The sequence below is a fragment of the Olea europaea genome, unplaced genomic scaffold, assembly GCF_002742605.1.
Source record: "Olea europaea var. sylvestris unplaced genomic scaffold, O_europaea_v1 scaffold894, whole genome shotgun sequence".
NCBI classification, from domain to species: domain Eukaryota; kingdom Viridiplantae; phylum Streptophyta; class Magnoliopsida; order Lamiales; family Oleaceae; genus Olea; species Olea europaea.
This window is the reverse complement of record NW_019267410.1, coordinates 131,483-146,445: the sequence shown is the minus strand read 5'-3', so window position 1 is coordinate 146,445 and position 14,963 is coordinate 131,483. Positions and strand designations below refer to the sequence as shown.

At 35.1% G+C, this 14,963-nt stretch overlaps 2 protein-coding genes across 4 annotated transcripts; both read right to left on the bottom strand.

Annotated features, from left to right (window-relative positions):
• Positions 1-2,935: 2,935 nt before the first annotated feature.
• Positions 2,936-10,367, bottom strand: LOC111392176. 3 transcript variants are annotated; one of them, XM_023017444.1, is made up of 14 exons: positions 10,138-10,367; positions 9,826-9,942; positions 9,435-9,621; positions 8,053-8,375; positions 7,785-7,877; positions 7,608-7,698; positions 6,819-6,912; positions 5,790-5,887; positions 5,531-5,600; positions 4,435-4,538; positions 4,224-4,340; positions 3,935-4,011; positions 3,688-3,732; positions 2,936-3,563 (listed from the first exon to the last, which is right to left on the bottom strand). In XM_023017444.1, exons 2-14 carry the CDS (start codon positions 9,906-9,908, stop codon positions 3,092-3,094), a joined length of 1,854 nt encoding a protein of 617 aa, XP_022873212.1. In that variant the 5' UTR covers positions 9,909-9,942; positions 10,138-10,367; the 3' UTR covers positions 2,936-3,091. The 3 variants fall into 3 exon arrangements, with proteins under 3 accessions (XP_022873212.1, XP_022873214.1, XP_022873213.1); XM_023017446.1 differs by having other exon boundaries at positions 10,192-10,367; XM_023017445.1 differs by lacking the exon at positions 10,138-10,367 and having other exon boundaries at positions 9,826-10,031.
• A 1,968-nt stretch (positions 10,368-12,335) lies between these two features.
• LOC111392169 (peptidyl-prolyl cis-trans isomerase-like) lies at positions 12,336-13,056 on the bottom strand. Its single transcript, XM_023017438.1, has one exon. The coding sequence runs from the start codon at positions 12,986-12,988 to the stop codon at positions 12,470-12,472; it is 519 nt and encodes a 172-aa protein (XP_022873206.1). The 5' UTR covers positions 12,989-13,056; the 3' UTR covers positions 12,336-12,469.
• Positions 13,057-14,963: the final 1,907 nt, after the last annotated feature.

The following is a 14,963-nucleotide window of genomic DNA, read 5'->3' as shown; positions in this document are numbered from 1 at the left end:
CTTCGCCTAATAGGACTCCGTTGGATAGAGATACCCAATTAGTTGAGTCCCACTAGGAGAATGTAGCTTACTACTATAAATACAGAACCTTGAGCCATTATTAGTATTATGCTCGAGCACTCCCTGTCTTTCTGCTTTAACATGTTACAATACCTGTCCTCGAGCATAAATAGTCCTCGAGTATATGCCCTCCTCATAATCTACGATTGTTGATCCTTTAGAATTCCTATGTAATTAGGACTCTAATTCAACCATATATGTGACTCCCGTAAGGATTTTATCCCATACATAATTATAGCATCGGTCCAGTTCCTTCGCCTAATAGGACTCCGTTGGATAGAGATACCCAATTAGTTGAGTCCCACTAGGAGAATGTAGCTTACTACTATAAATACAGAACCTTGAGCCATTATTCAGGTACGTTCTCATTATTTCCCCAGTTTATAGTTTCACGCATATAATTTCTTTTCTGACTTAAGTATCGGAGGAACGACGAGAACATACCTCCTTGCCTTTGTGTCAGGTACCGGAAGACTACGATCGTGCTCAATCAAAATCGTCAAACTCGAGAAATCAACATGTATGATTTTTGGTAGTATCAACATATAAATTTAATTGATCAAGAAACATACATTGATCTATGATAATAATTCAAAACTTTAAATATGTCTCTCTGTAATTGAATGTTTTTAATTTGATGGGTTCCATTCATATTTATAAGTGGAGAGAGGCGGTTTCAGGGGCCATAAAAATAACTACCCACTTTCCATAAATGTGGGCAGTCATAAAATTGTCAATTCGCAATGAGCCAATAGGATTTTAGCAATAATAAATCACTTTAGTTAATTCATTAATAATATTACTTGGACCACATTAATTGGTCTCACATTTTATTTCCTGAGGCCTTAACATGGTAGAGAAACTAAGATTAATGAATTTTATGCCCGGATAATAATTCAAAACTTTAAATATGTCTCTCTGTAATTGAATGTTTTTAATTTGATGGGTTCCATTCATATTTATAAGTGGAGAGAGGCGGTTTCAGGGGCCATAAAAATAACTACCCACTTTCCATAAATGTGGGCAGTCATAAAATTGTCAATTCGCAATGAGCCAATAGGATTTTAGCAATAATAAACCACTTTAGTTAATTCATTAATAATATTACTTGGACCACATTAATTGGTCTTACATTTCATTTCCTGAGGCCTTAACATGGTAGAGAAACTAAGATTAATGAATTTTATGCCCGTCTACCAGTATCATACATGCTAGATTTATTAGTAGGAACAGCTCAACCTAATCATCAAGGTTCATGTCATTATGAATACCCGTTCTCAAAAGTGATGTATAAAGGTTGATATCATTATGGAAGTATAAATGTATGAACTCGGCGTGTTATGAGTCTATATTGTCAAAGTTGTTCTAATAGGGCTTGATTTGAAACTTCAATGAGAATTGGCATTATACATTGTGAATCAAACGTTTAAGATATGTATATATTCCTACAACTACAAGAAGACAACCCCTTATTTAAAGAAAGAGAAGCAGCGGCATAATTCTCATTTATGCAAAATGCAAAACTAATACACGTGGAAAATATTGCATGTTGGAATTGCTGGGAAAGATTTGTCGAAATATGTCAAAATAACAATGATGGCACTAATTGAAGTATAGAGAGAAAATAAGGAGGAAAGTTCCCCGTTCATACTGATTAGAAAGAAATTAGCAATGTTTCCTTTGGTTAGCACGTTTCTTGACCACTGTAATTTGAAGTCAATTTTAGGTCATAATTGAGCAATATTTCTGTGTTTTGACTAGGCTCTTTTTTTCATTTATTTTTCTCCTATGAAGCAGCGGCATAATTCTCATTTATGCAAAATGCAAAACTAATACACGTGGAAAATATTGCATGTTGGAATTGCTGGGAAAGAATTGTCGAAATATGTCAAAATAACAATGATGGCACTAATTGAAGTATAGAGAGAAAATAAGGTGGAAAGTTCCCCGTTCATACTGATTAGAAAGAAATTAGCAATGTTTCCTTTGGTTAGCACGTTTCTTGACCACTGGAATTTGAAGCCAATTTTAGGTCATAATTGAGCAATATTTCTGTGTTTTGACTAGGCTCTTTTTTTCATTTATTTTTCTCCTCTTTGTGGTTCGTACAAAAAGTATAAATTGAAGGATGGGAGTCGAGAGTTTTTTTTTTTTTTTTTTTAAATAAAAATACTTGGGAGTTTGAGTAAGCAAAAATTATATATATAATTATTACTTCTTTCCATATATTTGCCTCGACTGATCGTGGCATTCATCCGATTTCTAAGTTTTTAGCGTAAAAACTGTGTTATTTTTATCTATATATTGTATATTTTTTTTTCCAATTGCTTTAATAATTATCTAAACAAATCGAAAAATTGATCTCAATTTCTAGCAAGAATCTCTATTTCGACAAACATTGCTTTTTATATAAAATAGGGAATCCGGAAACTAAAAGTCAATGGCAGGATAATGTCATAATGCTGAATTCAAGAATCCCACATCGGTGAAGCTAGAAACCTGGGTCCAAACGTAGGTAATACAAAAACCCAAGTTAGAGTTAATAGAAAAACATGATCCTTCAGGCAAGTTTTACGGGGATGTGATGAGTGGTCGACACTCGCACTGAACATGCGAGATGGGTGTCCAGCCTAAGCCTGGTTACGACAATATGGGCACTCTCATTTTCACCAATCTGATCCCTTCTTAAAAGAAACAAATCCACGCCTCCCCACCCCCACCAAACTTAGTGCAAAATTTGTTTTGAAGTGTCCCAAATATATTATATACTTGGGATTAAGACATTTTCTTAGCATGTGTCCCTACTACAGAGTTTTATCTTTTGGTAAATTTTAAAATTAATGCCTTTTTCCTTTAAAAGTATATATAACTGCCCTCAAAAGTAACAATATTTTCCTTCGGTTGATGAAAACACAAAACTTCCATGTTTGAATATCAAGCCATATTATGCCTTTAAAGATAAGACTATATACATGATGCCTAAGAGATTCGTATAAATACACACACACTCATTATCAAATAAAAGAATGAATCATCTGGGAGCTAAAAATTTTGAATCTAACCCATCCATTATGTCCAGAACATCAGCCTTTGAGGGTTCCAATCCTCTCCGGGGAGAACACCCAGTGCTCCTACTCGCACATAATTTCTTCTTCGTCTTCCTCTCAGTCAAGAATTCCTGGCTTTTGCTTCGTCCTGGGGCCAACGTCCTCCTTTTCATGACCACTTCCAACAAATTTCTATCCTCAGGGGAAAGTTGGACTCTGTGACTCTTATCGTCAATGCTAAATGTCTTTGCGTGTAAATTCAATGCCTTGTGAGATGGAGATCGTGCTGGGAGAGCCTTAATTCCATTATCTCTATATCTTACGAGGCTGATGAGATGGTGAAGCCAAGTGACAAGGTCGAGGATGTAGGAGTCGATCTTCTTTTTGTCAGCATGATAGAGCGTTTGCAAGCGAATCAGGTTATTTTGAGTGCCTGTTTTATTCCCGAATTCGTTACTGCCAGAAAGAGCAAACAGTAAGTTTCTGGATTGTGGTACTATGAAGAGGAGCTTCGGAGAAAATAAAACTGTCTTGTGCCTCAGCTTATGCTCAAGCATGAGAGAGAGAGGGAGAGACTGACCCAGAGTTGGCCCACTCTCCAACCCATCCAAACCCTTGATGTGCTCTGTTATCAGTTGCAAACATGAGGAAAAATGATCAGAGATACTACATGAGCATATAAAGTCCCACAAAGTTCAGATTAAAAATGAAACGGTACGACGAAGGTGCTGAAAAATAATAAAGGCTAATAGGGTTCAGTTTCATAAAAATACAGAAATTTTCGTATTAAGAGAGAAATATTTGTAACAGATATCAATGGTACACACTTGGTAGTATCCGTTGCAACTGGAACAAGCCACTGGAGAGTTTTTTCCATCTCGGCTTTTATTTGACGAACTGTGAGCTGCAATAGGCATAACCAACCAACTAAATCCAGAGAGCACAAGGTACAAGAAGCAAAAAAACAGATAAAAGATAAATGTATATTAAATGTGCAGAAGAATATAGGCAACACCACCCCACCCCCGAGGAAGAAGGAAGAAAAGAAAGAAGGAAAATCTTCAAAGTAACAATAACTAAAGATATAACACTGAAAAAAAGGGCCTCAGAACGTACCTCTTCTTTGGTATCTACTTTCTGTAATTGGGAGCGAAGAGCAGTTTTGACAGTTGATGGCAACCCATTATATAATGTATCTCTCGTATTAGGAGGAAGAGAGGTAGGGCGTGATGCCTAAAATCACATTAAACTCCATCAAGATAAACACATTGAGAGTTTGCAAAAAATGTGTATCACGCTATTAAATGAATAAAGTGGTCAAACTTACAATGTTATCAATTTGAGTAATTATGTTAGCATAATGTAAAGCAAGACCAGCAACACCTAGCTTTTCTGGTTTGCTTGTGGGCATCTTGCCAGCTGACGTCAATCCTGACATTATTGCACAAAATGGAAGTAAGAAAAATTCGTATCTGAACCACAATTCTTACAAAATAAAAATTTACAATGATAAGCTATAAAATACAGGATACATGATAACATTATTATTATTTTAAATTAATGAGATGGATATCACATTTCATCTAAACAATAAGGTGTCACAATAAGTTGCATGCTCAATATTGGAGCAAATCTAACGCTGCAGTGGAACTTCATATTTTTGTGGTATGCCAAGACAATAATTACCTTATTACGTAATGACAGCCATTTAAATTCAAAGTAAAGAATTTTTTCAGCATTTGCATTGTGGATATGAAAACTATCCCGTTCACAAAGGGGCTTGGAGGACTAGGGGAAAACGATATACCTTAATTATCAGAAGCAACGGTAAATTTTTAAAATGGTTGTTCAAAAGAAAATGATGGCATGCTCTGCAAGAGTAAAATCTACAGACAATATTTTTTCTATTTTTCTTTCAAGAGCTTTAATAAATCTAGCAGGACAATGGTGTCAAAAAAGAAAAAAAATATATATGCAAACTAAGGGCCTGTTTATTCTCATTAATTTATTTTATGGTTTGTTACATGATCATTTTCAACCACACATTTACGCAATAAAATATTCTACACTTTCTACCAAAACTTTTACTTACTTTTTAACCACACATTCTCCTAAAAATGCTATTCAAAACTCATTTTCTTTCCAATTAATGGGATTCAAACGGGCATAAGTACTTCTTGGACATCTACAGCAATCAGAACTCTTCTATTCATGAAATAGCAGCGAGAAGAAGACGCATCGTTGTAAAATTGGTCATTTGTGTTTGCCAATTACCTTACATTATTCAATTTTATTTTCACAATGTCATATATCCTTAGCAAAATCTCATGCAGTTAATTTCTATCTTATGTTCCACCTTCCTCGTGTAAAAAAAGAAAGGGTAAAGAGAGTAGAGAGCAACAATAATGTGTAATTATTCATACCATTATCTCCAAATGCTTCTAAAATAACTCGATGAATGAAAGTAACTACATCAACAAGCTTCTCCACCACCTACATAGGGTAAAATAACAATCCAATTTTGAGTGCTGGGTGACATCACCACAAGTATTTCTAATGGGAAAGACTTCATAGTTCCTATAATCTAAGTGGTATTTCTGTAGTCACAAAATAATCCCAATATCGTGTACAAGAAAAATAATAATAATAATTCGATTGTACGAGAGTGATTCAAATGAGTACCTCCTCCAAACTTTTAGACCAAAGAGATTTCTTTTTCAAGCTCCTTACAAGTTTAAATTGACGTTTAACCTCACTTCGCAACAAAGTGAGTGTCTCTCCTACAATTACAAAAGAGGTGATTTGACAGTAAGATAATCCACCTTAAGCAGCAAACCACGAACACACAACCCATAAGAAGTTATAAATATGAGTGCTTCATTGATGTACAAACAGTGTTGAAAATACATATGATACTTGCCCACAACCAACTTGAACAACACTAACTTTAACATAAATTATGCAGACCAGACCAATTTAACATTTCTCATATATGAATTGCAGAACATGTGAATAGCAATCTATACAAGTGATATCAATATCTGTAGTACCAAAAAGATCAATGTGAGTTAAAAAACTTTGGCCTCGACAGAAGAATGCAGATCGTGAAGGCTGAACCACGTATTTAATACAACAATTTTATGATGCGTGAAGAAATAAACTCAAAAGTTAAAATTTCTCCCGTGACAACAAAAGCATAATAAAAGTTGACACCGTTGAACAGTGAGGAGCCATGAAGCACGACACTCCTACTTGGACAGTGTGTTGGCTTCGAGAAGTGTCATCACATGGGTCTGACAAGTCACATGTGTCCTATTTTTTGTCTATTTTTTAAATATCTAATGTTCGATGGATACTTTAGGATGTTCCTTAGGCAAGTATTCAACATGGCACTTGCCGTGTCCTATATTAAAAAGAATAAAAATGAAGATATCTAAATTTTAAAGAATTTATATCAATGTGCCCATGTCCTAAATTAGAAAACATCACATGTCGCCGTGTCTGTATCAATGCAACTTTGGTGAGGATACAACAAAAAATTCTTCAATGCTCATCTACCTTAGATTATCGGGAAAGTGTTCGTAAGTTAATACCCTGTCAAATAGGACAATCCATTCACTAACACAGTTGTACCCCCACCCACCAATATAAAAAGAAAAACAAAGAAATCAGTTTAAAAATGCTTCATTTAACGAAAACATGACATGTAACCTTTTCTAGGGAGGTGTAAAGAATCTACTTCTTCCAGCTTCTGCCGATAATCTTGTTCAAATCTGTCCAAAACATGCAACTCGTGATACAATTCCTGCAGACACATTATGAGGCAAATTCTCATTATTAACAGACAAACTTGTTTAGACAGAAAATGAAAGATGTCTGGATATTTAATAGTTAATGCAAATGGTTGATGATTTTGACTTCTGAGAGTTTCTACCGATTTTTCTTTTATTCATGAAAGTTTTTGTGTCATCAATCAGTCGTGAGCCAATTTCAGGTTGAATTACTTTACATTCAGCTGAGATTTAAATAACAATTGCCAACTTGCATAGTAGCAAGCATGCTAAAACAAGTTATATAAAGCAGAAATGTAACAGATGTACCTACGCAAAGGAATACTCGATCCACAACTATATACCACAAATTAGATTTGTGACCCAAACCAAAATAAAAAATAAAAATAAATAACACCCCTTCCATCTCCCAGAGGTCAGATGCATTATGTGCCTCATTAATGCTCTATCTAACATGGTGATCAGTTCAAAAGCTGATACTACTACCAAAAGAAACACACCATAAATTGAATTTAAGACCCATCACATGTGACTAGAACATGGCAGTACGTGTTAGTTGAAATGTTTGGCATCGCAGGTATGCAGGTCCAAGTAATATTTTACCCAAATAAATTATTATGTGTGCATTGAAAATGGATAACAATGAAGGGGTAAAAGGGGTAGGACGCAGCAATACAAATTCATACCAGTGATAAAGGATGGAACTTACAGAAGTATGCTGAGCCAGAGTGGACAATTCTTGCATTGTCATTTCTGCTTCTTCTCTTGGTTGCTTATAAACGTCAGGATGTGAATCCAACCTAACATGGAACCAATTCAGTAAATGTCCTTCAATTTCTAAAGAAATCATAACTTACGTAATATATTAAGTATAGGTCCAACTTACTTTGAAAAGAATCTATCAAGGTTATGCCATTGTGGGTCTTTACACAGATTTCCAAATCTGATAACTTCACGAGAGAATACATCAAATTCCTCCCTGCATAATGAGGGAACACACTTTAATATTTAACAAAAGAAACAACTTAAAAATCAATTTCATTCAGTAAGAATTATATTATAAAAAAGGGAGTACGGGAGGGGGGGCACAGAGAGAGAGAGAGAGAGATTTGGTAATTAAGAGCAGGCTATAGCAGGAAATAACAGGGAAGCACCTTTTGTCGGAAGCCGCAAGACTAAGAAGCTCATTCATGTCTGTAGAAACCAACTTTTGTATCCCTTCTGAAGGTAAAACTTCCTTTTTCAGAAACTGGATATTTTCATCCGAAAGAGATTGCAACAAGTTTGCACCTTTGGTAATGGTATTGGCAACTTCAAATGCCAGTATAGATATCCTATTTCCCCTAGAAGCCACACCAGTTGTAAATCCGCCGGAGTTCAGATTTGTCATGCTGCTGCCTAGGGTATCTAGAACTTCCACTGCCTTCTCTAGGCCCATGACGCCAGCCTTCCCAAGAAATGAGCTCACTTGAGGTGCCTGTCACAATAGTAACTTGCTGTAACATATTATTAGGATGCCATCTTTCAGAAGACTTCTTTCTCCTTGGTTCATTCCCAGGAAAAGAAAGAGATTAATGAAATGCATAATGATTATTCAAATAGTAACATTACACATATTTATCTATTAGATAAAGGAATAGCAAGAGCAAAATGAAAATTCTAGCAGTACTGGCACTGAGCACAGCAATAGGCGTGAAATGCTAAATACCCTGCAAATTCGAACATTTTCGCAAATGGTCTGCTCAGAACAGAACATAAAAGCTAGGTAATGTTCGTAACCTACATCTGCTTCTGAGACAAAGTTCCATGAAGTGAAAGGACAAATCATGTTTATGAAGAAATGGTCTGCTCAGAACAAAACGTAAAAGCTAGGCATCTCTCATTGTCTATTTTTTCTTGGATTTTTATTAATGCATGTCATGTTAAACAGAAAGTCCACATTGTTTGTGAACCCGGTCTAGAACTGCCCAAGGTCATTCCTGAAATAACAAAAAACTACAAAATATATTAAATACAGTTGTTTCTCCTCCATTCCCCATCAAAACAGCTAGTATAAAGGGTCCACATACCCCTTTCTCTTCCTTTTTCTTTTTGTCTATACAATGTCTCCAACTGCTGCCGTGTTGCACTATAATCGTAGCCAAAATTACTCCATTTACTCATGTAAACTATTTCATACCTCCAGAATTTTTACCTGCCCGATAAGCTATGAAACTATTTTAAGAGATTTTCCTCTTTGAAACCTCCAATTTTATTTTTTCATAGTACAGCACCACAAGTGCAAACTAACATCAAATCTCCTTTCAGTTTCATTCTAATTCTAGCAAATTCAATTTGAATCAATGATCTGCACAACCAAAAGCATATTCCACAAATCATTCAATAAATCCCTATCTCGGCAAAAACTCACCTTATCGTCCTGTGAACTCTTCAGAAGCAAGCTTCAAGACTCATTTTCACCGCATCACAATTTTTTTATTAAAAGAAACAGGAAAAAGAACACAAACACACAACTTCGTATACAGTTTATAGATACCTTAGTTGCTGGTGTTCTAGCGGGGGTTGATGACTTCAATTCTCTTGAAATCGATAAGTACAGCTCACCAGAGTCGTATAGATTGGGCTGCCCCTTCTCAAAACCATCCATTTCATCAGGATATGGGTAATAATCATCATTCTTCCTCTTTCCGAAACTCCCCATTGGCTTGAGCTTTCCTGAAAACCCTGAAGCCTTCTCCTGCTCAACCTCCAATGATTTATTATTCGTCTTCTTCTTAGCCGTCCCTCCAGAACACAATCCTCCCATTGTATATATCCAAATTGTCACAACTATTCACAAACTGAAAAGGACCGAAATTCAGTTGCAAATTTCCGATTAACCGATGACTAAAAGAAAACAATCAGTAGAACATGGATTTCCTGAAAACCCTGAAGCCTTCTCCTGCTCAACCTCCAATGATTTATTATTCGTCTTCTTCTTAGCCGTCCCTCCAGAACACACTCCTCCCATTGTATATATCCAAATTGTCACAACTATTCACAAACTGAAAAGGACCGAAATTCAGTTGCAAATTTCCGATTAACCGATGACTAAAAGAAAACAATCAGTAGAACATGGAATTTACTCAAGTAACTGGAACCAAAAATGGGGAAAAATAAATATATTATAACATAATAACAATCATGAAAATAGCTTAATCGTCTAATAAATATTGAATTTGATAAACTCAAGTGCCTACCAATTGAAACAGATTTTCGAAGAATTGGGAAAGTGAGGTGAGATGAGAGCGTACAGTTGGTAATTTTTAATAAAACCGCGTGGCAAATCTGGTGGGAATCAACTGTGGTGGACGATTGGATATATTTCAATCCAATTCAACCCGCTGAATAATAAAATGAGAATGAGGACACGAAACACGGAATAACCAGCGATCTCTTGACTTTCCTTTTTTTCTTTTTTTCTCTCTCTCTCTCTGTCTTAATGCAGAAAGAACTGTTTGAAATAGGAGCGGGGGTTTTTATGTCAGTAGGCCCCCGCCAGGTGGTGCAGGGTGTCACAGTCAGTCGTCGGCCGGTTTGGTTGACTATTTTGTCACTTTGTATTTTTGTTATTGTAATCTGCTTTATGACTCAAGTGATACTATTATAAAATCTTTAATGCTTTTTGAGTAAAATTTAAGTTAAAATTAGTTTTAATAATTAATTTTAATCATATATACTATGGGACTTAAAATTTATTCTACCAAATATCGAATTTTTATCCTCATCAAACAGGACAAATGTTCAAGTCTCTTGATCATTTAATTAAGATAAACTTATATCTTGATTAAGTGTGTGTTTGAGCCACGTTATTTTTGAAAAATATATTTTGGAATAGTAAATTGTTGAAAAATGTGTGGATAAAAAATAAGGAAAAATTTTGAATTTGCACATAACATTATTCTATTAAATAATAAATGATTGAAACGATATCAAATCACCGTTTAAAAATGTATTTTTCTCAAATAATGCGACTAAAATAGTGCCTAAATTTTGCCTTGATTTGAGGCCATCAAAAGACGAGATTATGAAGAAGGGCAATTGTCAATCAAATTTTTTAGTCCGTCAACACATTATTTAGCCCCTGTTTAGCCCCCATTACATGAAAAAATTAATGGGTGGAATAGTATTTTTTTGAAAAATGAGTGGTTAAAAATGAAAGAAAAATTTTTGATTTACATGTAATATTATTTTATGGAAGATTGTGTGGTTGAAAATAAAAAAGAGAAAAATGAAGTGTAATGTAATAAAAATTAATGGGGCTCAATCAAGCAGGTGCTTAGTGAACAATGAAATATTTGATATTTGGAGGTAAAAAGATAACTTTGACATAACCCAAGTTTACATTTCCATTCCAATTTAATTCGAGAATTATCTATAAACCAAATATAAACAAGGGCAAAATAGTCCATCAGTAAAGTGGGAGATTTACATTAGTCAGACTTACGTGGGGTCCACTTCAAATTAGAGCATTGAATTGAAATGGTCAGACAGTGGAATCCCAAATAAGATTTTATTAACCACAAGTAAAAGTCGTACCCCTTTGCTTGAATTTATCATGCCGTAGGGTTGCTGCATTGCTAACGTGGCTTATTCTCATTGGCTCTTTTTCGTACAGCAGTTGGTTTCAATTTTCAAAGCATCTGATGCTTTCACATTTTCATTTTGAACCTTGTTACGTGTACACTTTATCACATGACATTACCCTATTGAACAGTTTAAAATTTAAACAAAATATCAAAAAATCAGTATACAAATAACAAAATTCTTTCATTTTCATGTTTTTCGAACGATTTTGTTCGTAAAATAAATAGAACCCTGTGGTATATAATATTTATAAATTTCACAAAATCTATAAATTAAAACTATTATCTTCACCCCTGTTGGGCCGAGCCCTGCTAGAAATTCAGGGCGTGGATGAGGAGTGTGTCCCCCGTTTGGCCCTCTTTTTCTTTTAATTTTTTTCTCATTCTTATTTTCAATCATATAATTTTTTATAAAATAATATGATATGTAAATTGAAAAATTTTCCTTAATTTTCAATCACATATTTTTCAAAAAAAAAATTATTCCAAACATTAAAATTTGAAAGAATAAAGGCCAAACGAGAGCTTAATGTTTGTAAAATATGGTATATTATGCCCATGTTTGAGCTCCTTGTTTTCCGTCAAAGTGTATTTTTGAACAGTGATTTGACCAAATTGCAATAACATATTTTTTTAATAAAAATAGTATCACACTCAAATTCAAAACATTTTTGACCATACATTATTTATCGTAATATTATTACAAAATGCATTTTTTGAAAAATTTGTTGCTCACTAATGAGCAAAATTGAAAATATAAAATGGGATTTTCTTGAATTACCATTTCGATAATTAATTGAATACAAATTTCATGAAATAAAACTGTTAAAAAATTGATTTTCATCTGTATCAAATAGGCACTAAGTAATAAGATTATTTATTAGTAGTTTTGATGTTGTGCCACACTCGCTCTTGCTGTGGCTAGTGATACAGAGCGCTTAAATATTTAAGAAAGTTGGCCACAATCGGCGATCACAACGGGCTGGGATGTTTCTCCAGAATCGGACCCAACCTTCTCAATGGCCATCACCACTTCCATACCCTCAACCACCTCCCCAAACACCACATGCTTGCCGTCAAGCCACTCAGTCTTGTCCGTACAGATGAAAAATTGGGAACCATTCGTGTTCGGGCCGGAGTTCGCCATCGAAAGAATACCTGGCCCGGTATGCTCCTTCACGAAATTCTCGTCGTCGAATTTTGACCCGTAGATTGATTCACCGCCAGTGCCGTTGCCGGAGGTGAAGTCTCCTCCCTGGCACATGAATTCAGGGATGACGCGGTGGAAGGTCGAATCTTTGTAGTGCAAAGGCTTGCCGCTACTGCCGATGCCTTTTTCCCCGGTGCAGAGTGCGCGGAAGTTCTCGGCAGTGCGCGGTGTAGTGTCAGCGAACAGCTCCATCACGATGCGGCCGGCAGGCTGGCCGCCGATTGTCATGTCGAAGAAAACTCTAGGGTTTGTCATTGTAGAAAATTGTGAGTTTCCTATTACGATTTGAATTTGGCGGGGGACAATTGAGGTGGATGCGGGAGCTGATTATATACTGTCATCGATTCAGTAAATATCTTGTTCATGCAACCCGTTTAGGACACGTGTTATAGATAGGATTGAGGTTGAGGTGATAAGAAAGAGTGGCATTTGGACGTACACGTGTACGCCGGGAAAAACGATTGGGGTATATATGCTGACAACTGATATGATAATGTTCGCCATAAGCATCACGTGTAGGCACCTGCTTTGTTGGATCCATAGAATCCAATTCCAAACTAGATGATACACAATAATTGCAGCGACCTTTTTTTTTTCTCGTAATAAGAAAAAAAATAATATGCCCATTCCTCTAGTGCGAGGAGTATAAAGCAAATCCTTTTTGGTGCTTTGTGAGTGGAAGCACTACCTTGTAATAAATATTTAAATCATTGTTTTGCATGTATTAAAATCAAATTTTTAGTAAATTTTAATATAAAAAAAAGTGATTAGATGTGTGATTGAAAAATTGCGAATCCATAAAATACGTTATTAAAATTAATTATTGACTTTAATTTTATATTAGAATCAAAATTTAGTTCGAACCAATCAGGGGTAAATGAAATGTCTCACTGACTAGTCCCAAACCTTAGCATATCGTACGAATTCGTCTTCAACGTTTAAATCTAGAATTTTACCCACCCCACACTCATACATACTTTTTTTTTTTTTAACAAACAATATTTCTTTACTTATAATACAATCTTCCTCAAAATCCAAAAAGTTTCTTCAAATTTCATCATAACTATTTTTAGTTTTTTTTTTTTTTTTTTGCCACTTAAATTAAATATAAAAATGGTGTGTGGTGTTCGACAGTTAAGTCGATATACAACTAATAAAATGAATTGGTTACATTAATTAACGTTTTTTCTTAACATATTAAACAAACCATAAACAATGAATTCATCTAAAATTAAGCTCGAAAAACTCGTAAAAGGAATTCTGACGTCAACTTATAAGACCTCTAAACTGCTTGCTCCTGTTAGATGTAGAGCAAATTGGATGACCAAAGGCTGTCAAAATGCTTGCTCTTGTAGATACATAGCGAGTCACATCACATCACAGAAGTCTGTAAATTTGCTTGTTCCCATAGATGTAGAGCAAACACGATCACCAAGTGCCGTAAAACTGTTCGCTCCTCGCAGACATTGAGTATCATTAATGGATTAAAAATTGCTGGCTCCCATGGTTGTAGCCTTGCAGGGCAAATCAAATCACCAAAGGCAGATAAAACTGCTTGCTCCTGCAGATGTAGAGTTAATCGGATCCCCAAAGGCATAACAGGTTGCTTAAGGGGTTGAAATTGCATTTGCCATAGGTTCTTCATGCATGACTTAGCAGGTTTGGATGCTGGATTCTTGTGTATTTTGGAATGATAAGATTTGTAAGAGACAGTGAGAACTTCCCATCGGTGATTCTCAACAACATTGGTGTCTGTAATCGTTGATTAAGGAAGTCGCTGATTAATAATAATATCGCTCAAGGTAAGTCCCTTTAAATGGCCAAAAATAAATTGATTTCAATTAGATTCGTCATTAATCATGCTGTCATCAATCGTCGATGCTCTTTTCTCATCGATGATTGAAGTACAATAATTGATGATACTGCCACGGTATCACTAACACATATGTAGGTAAAATTAAGCTCAACAACTCATAAAATAAATTTTGTACCCAACTTAGCCTCTGTTTGGTCCCTTTTGAAAAGGCTATAGTTCGACCCAATCAACACCTAGAGGGTGGGTGAATAGATGTCTATGCAGAATTTAACAATTTAATTAAGTTATACAACAAGTCACATAAATTAAACGTTGTCCAGATTTATTCACATGATTTAACTGCCTATATTGAATTGCCGGTTGAATTGAAATTGACAGAAAGCAATAAATAACACAAAAATTGTTGACGGAGAA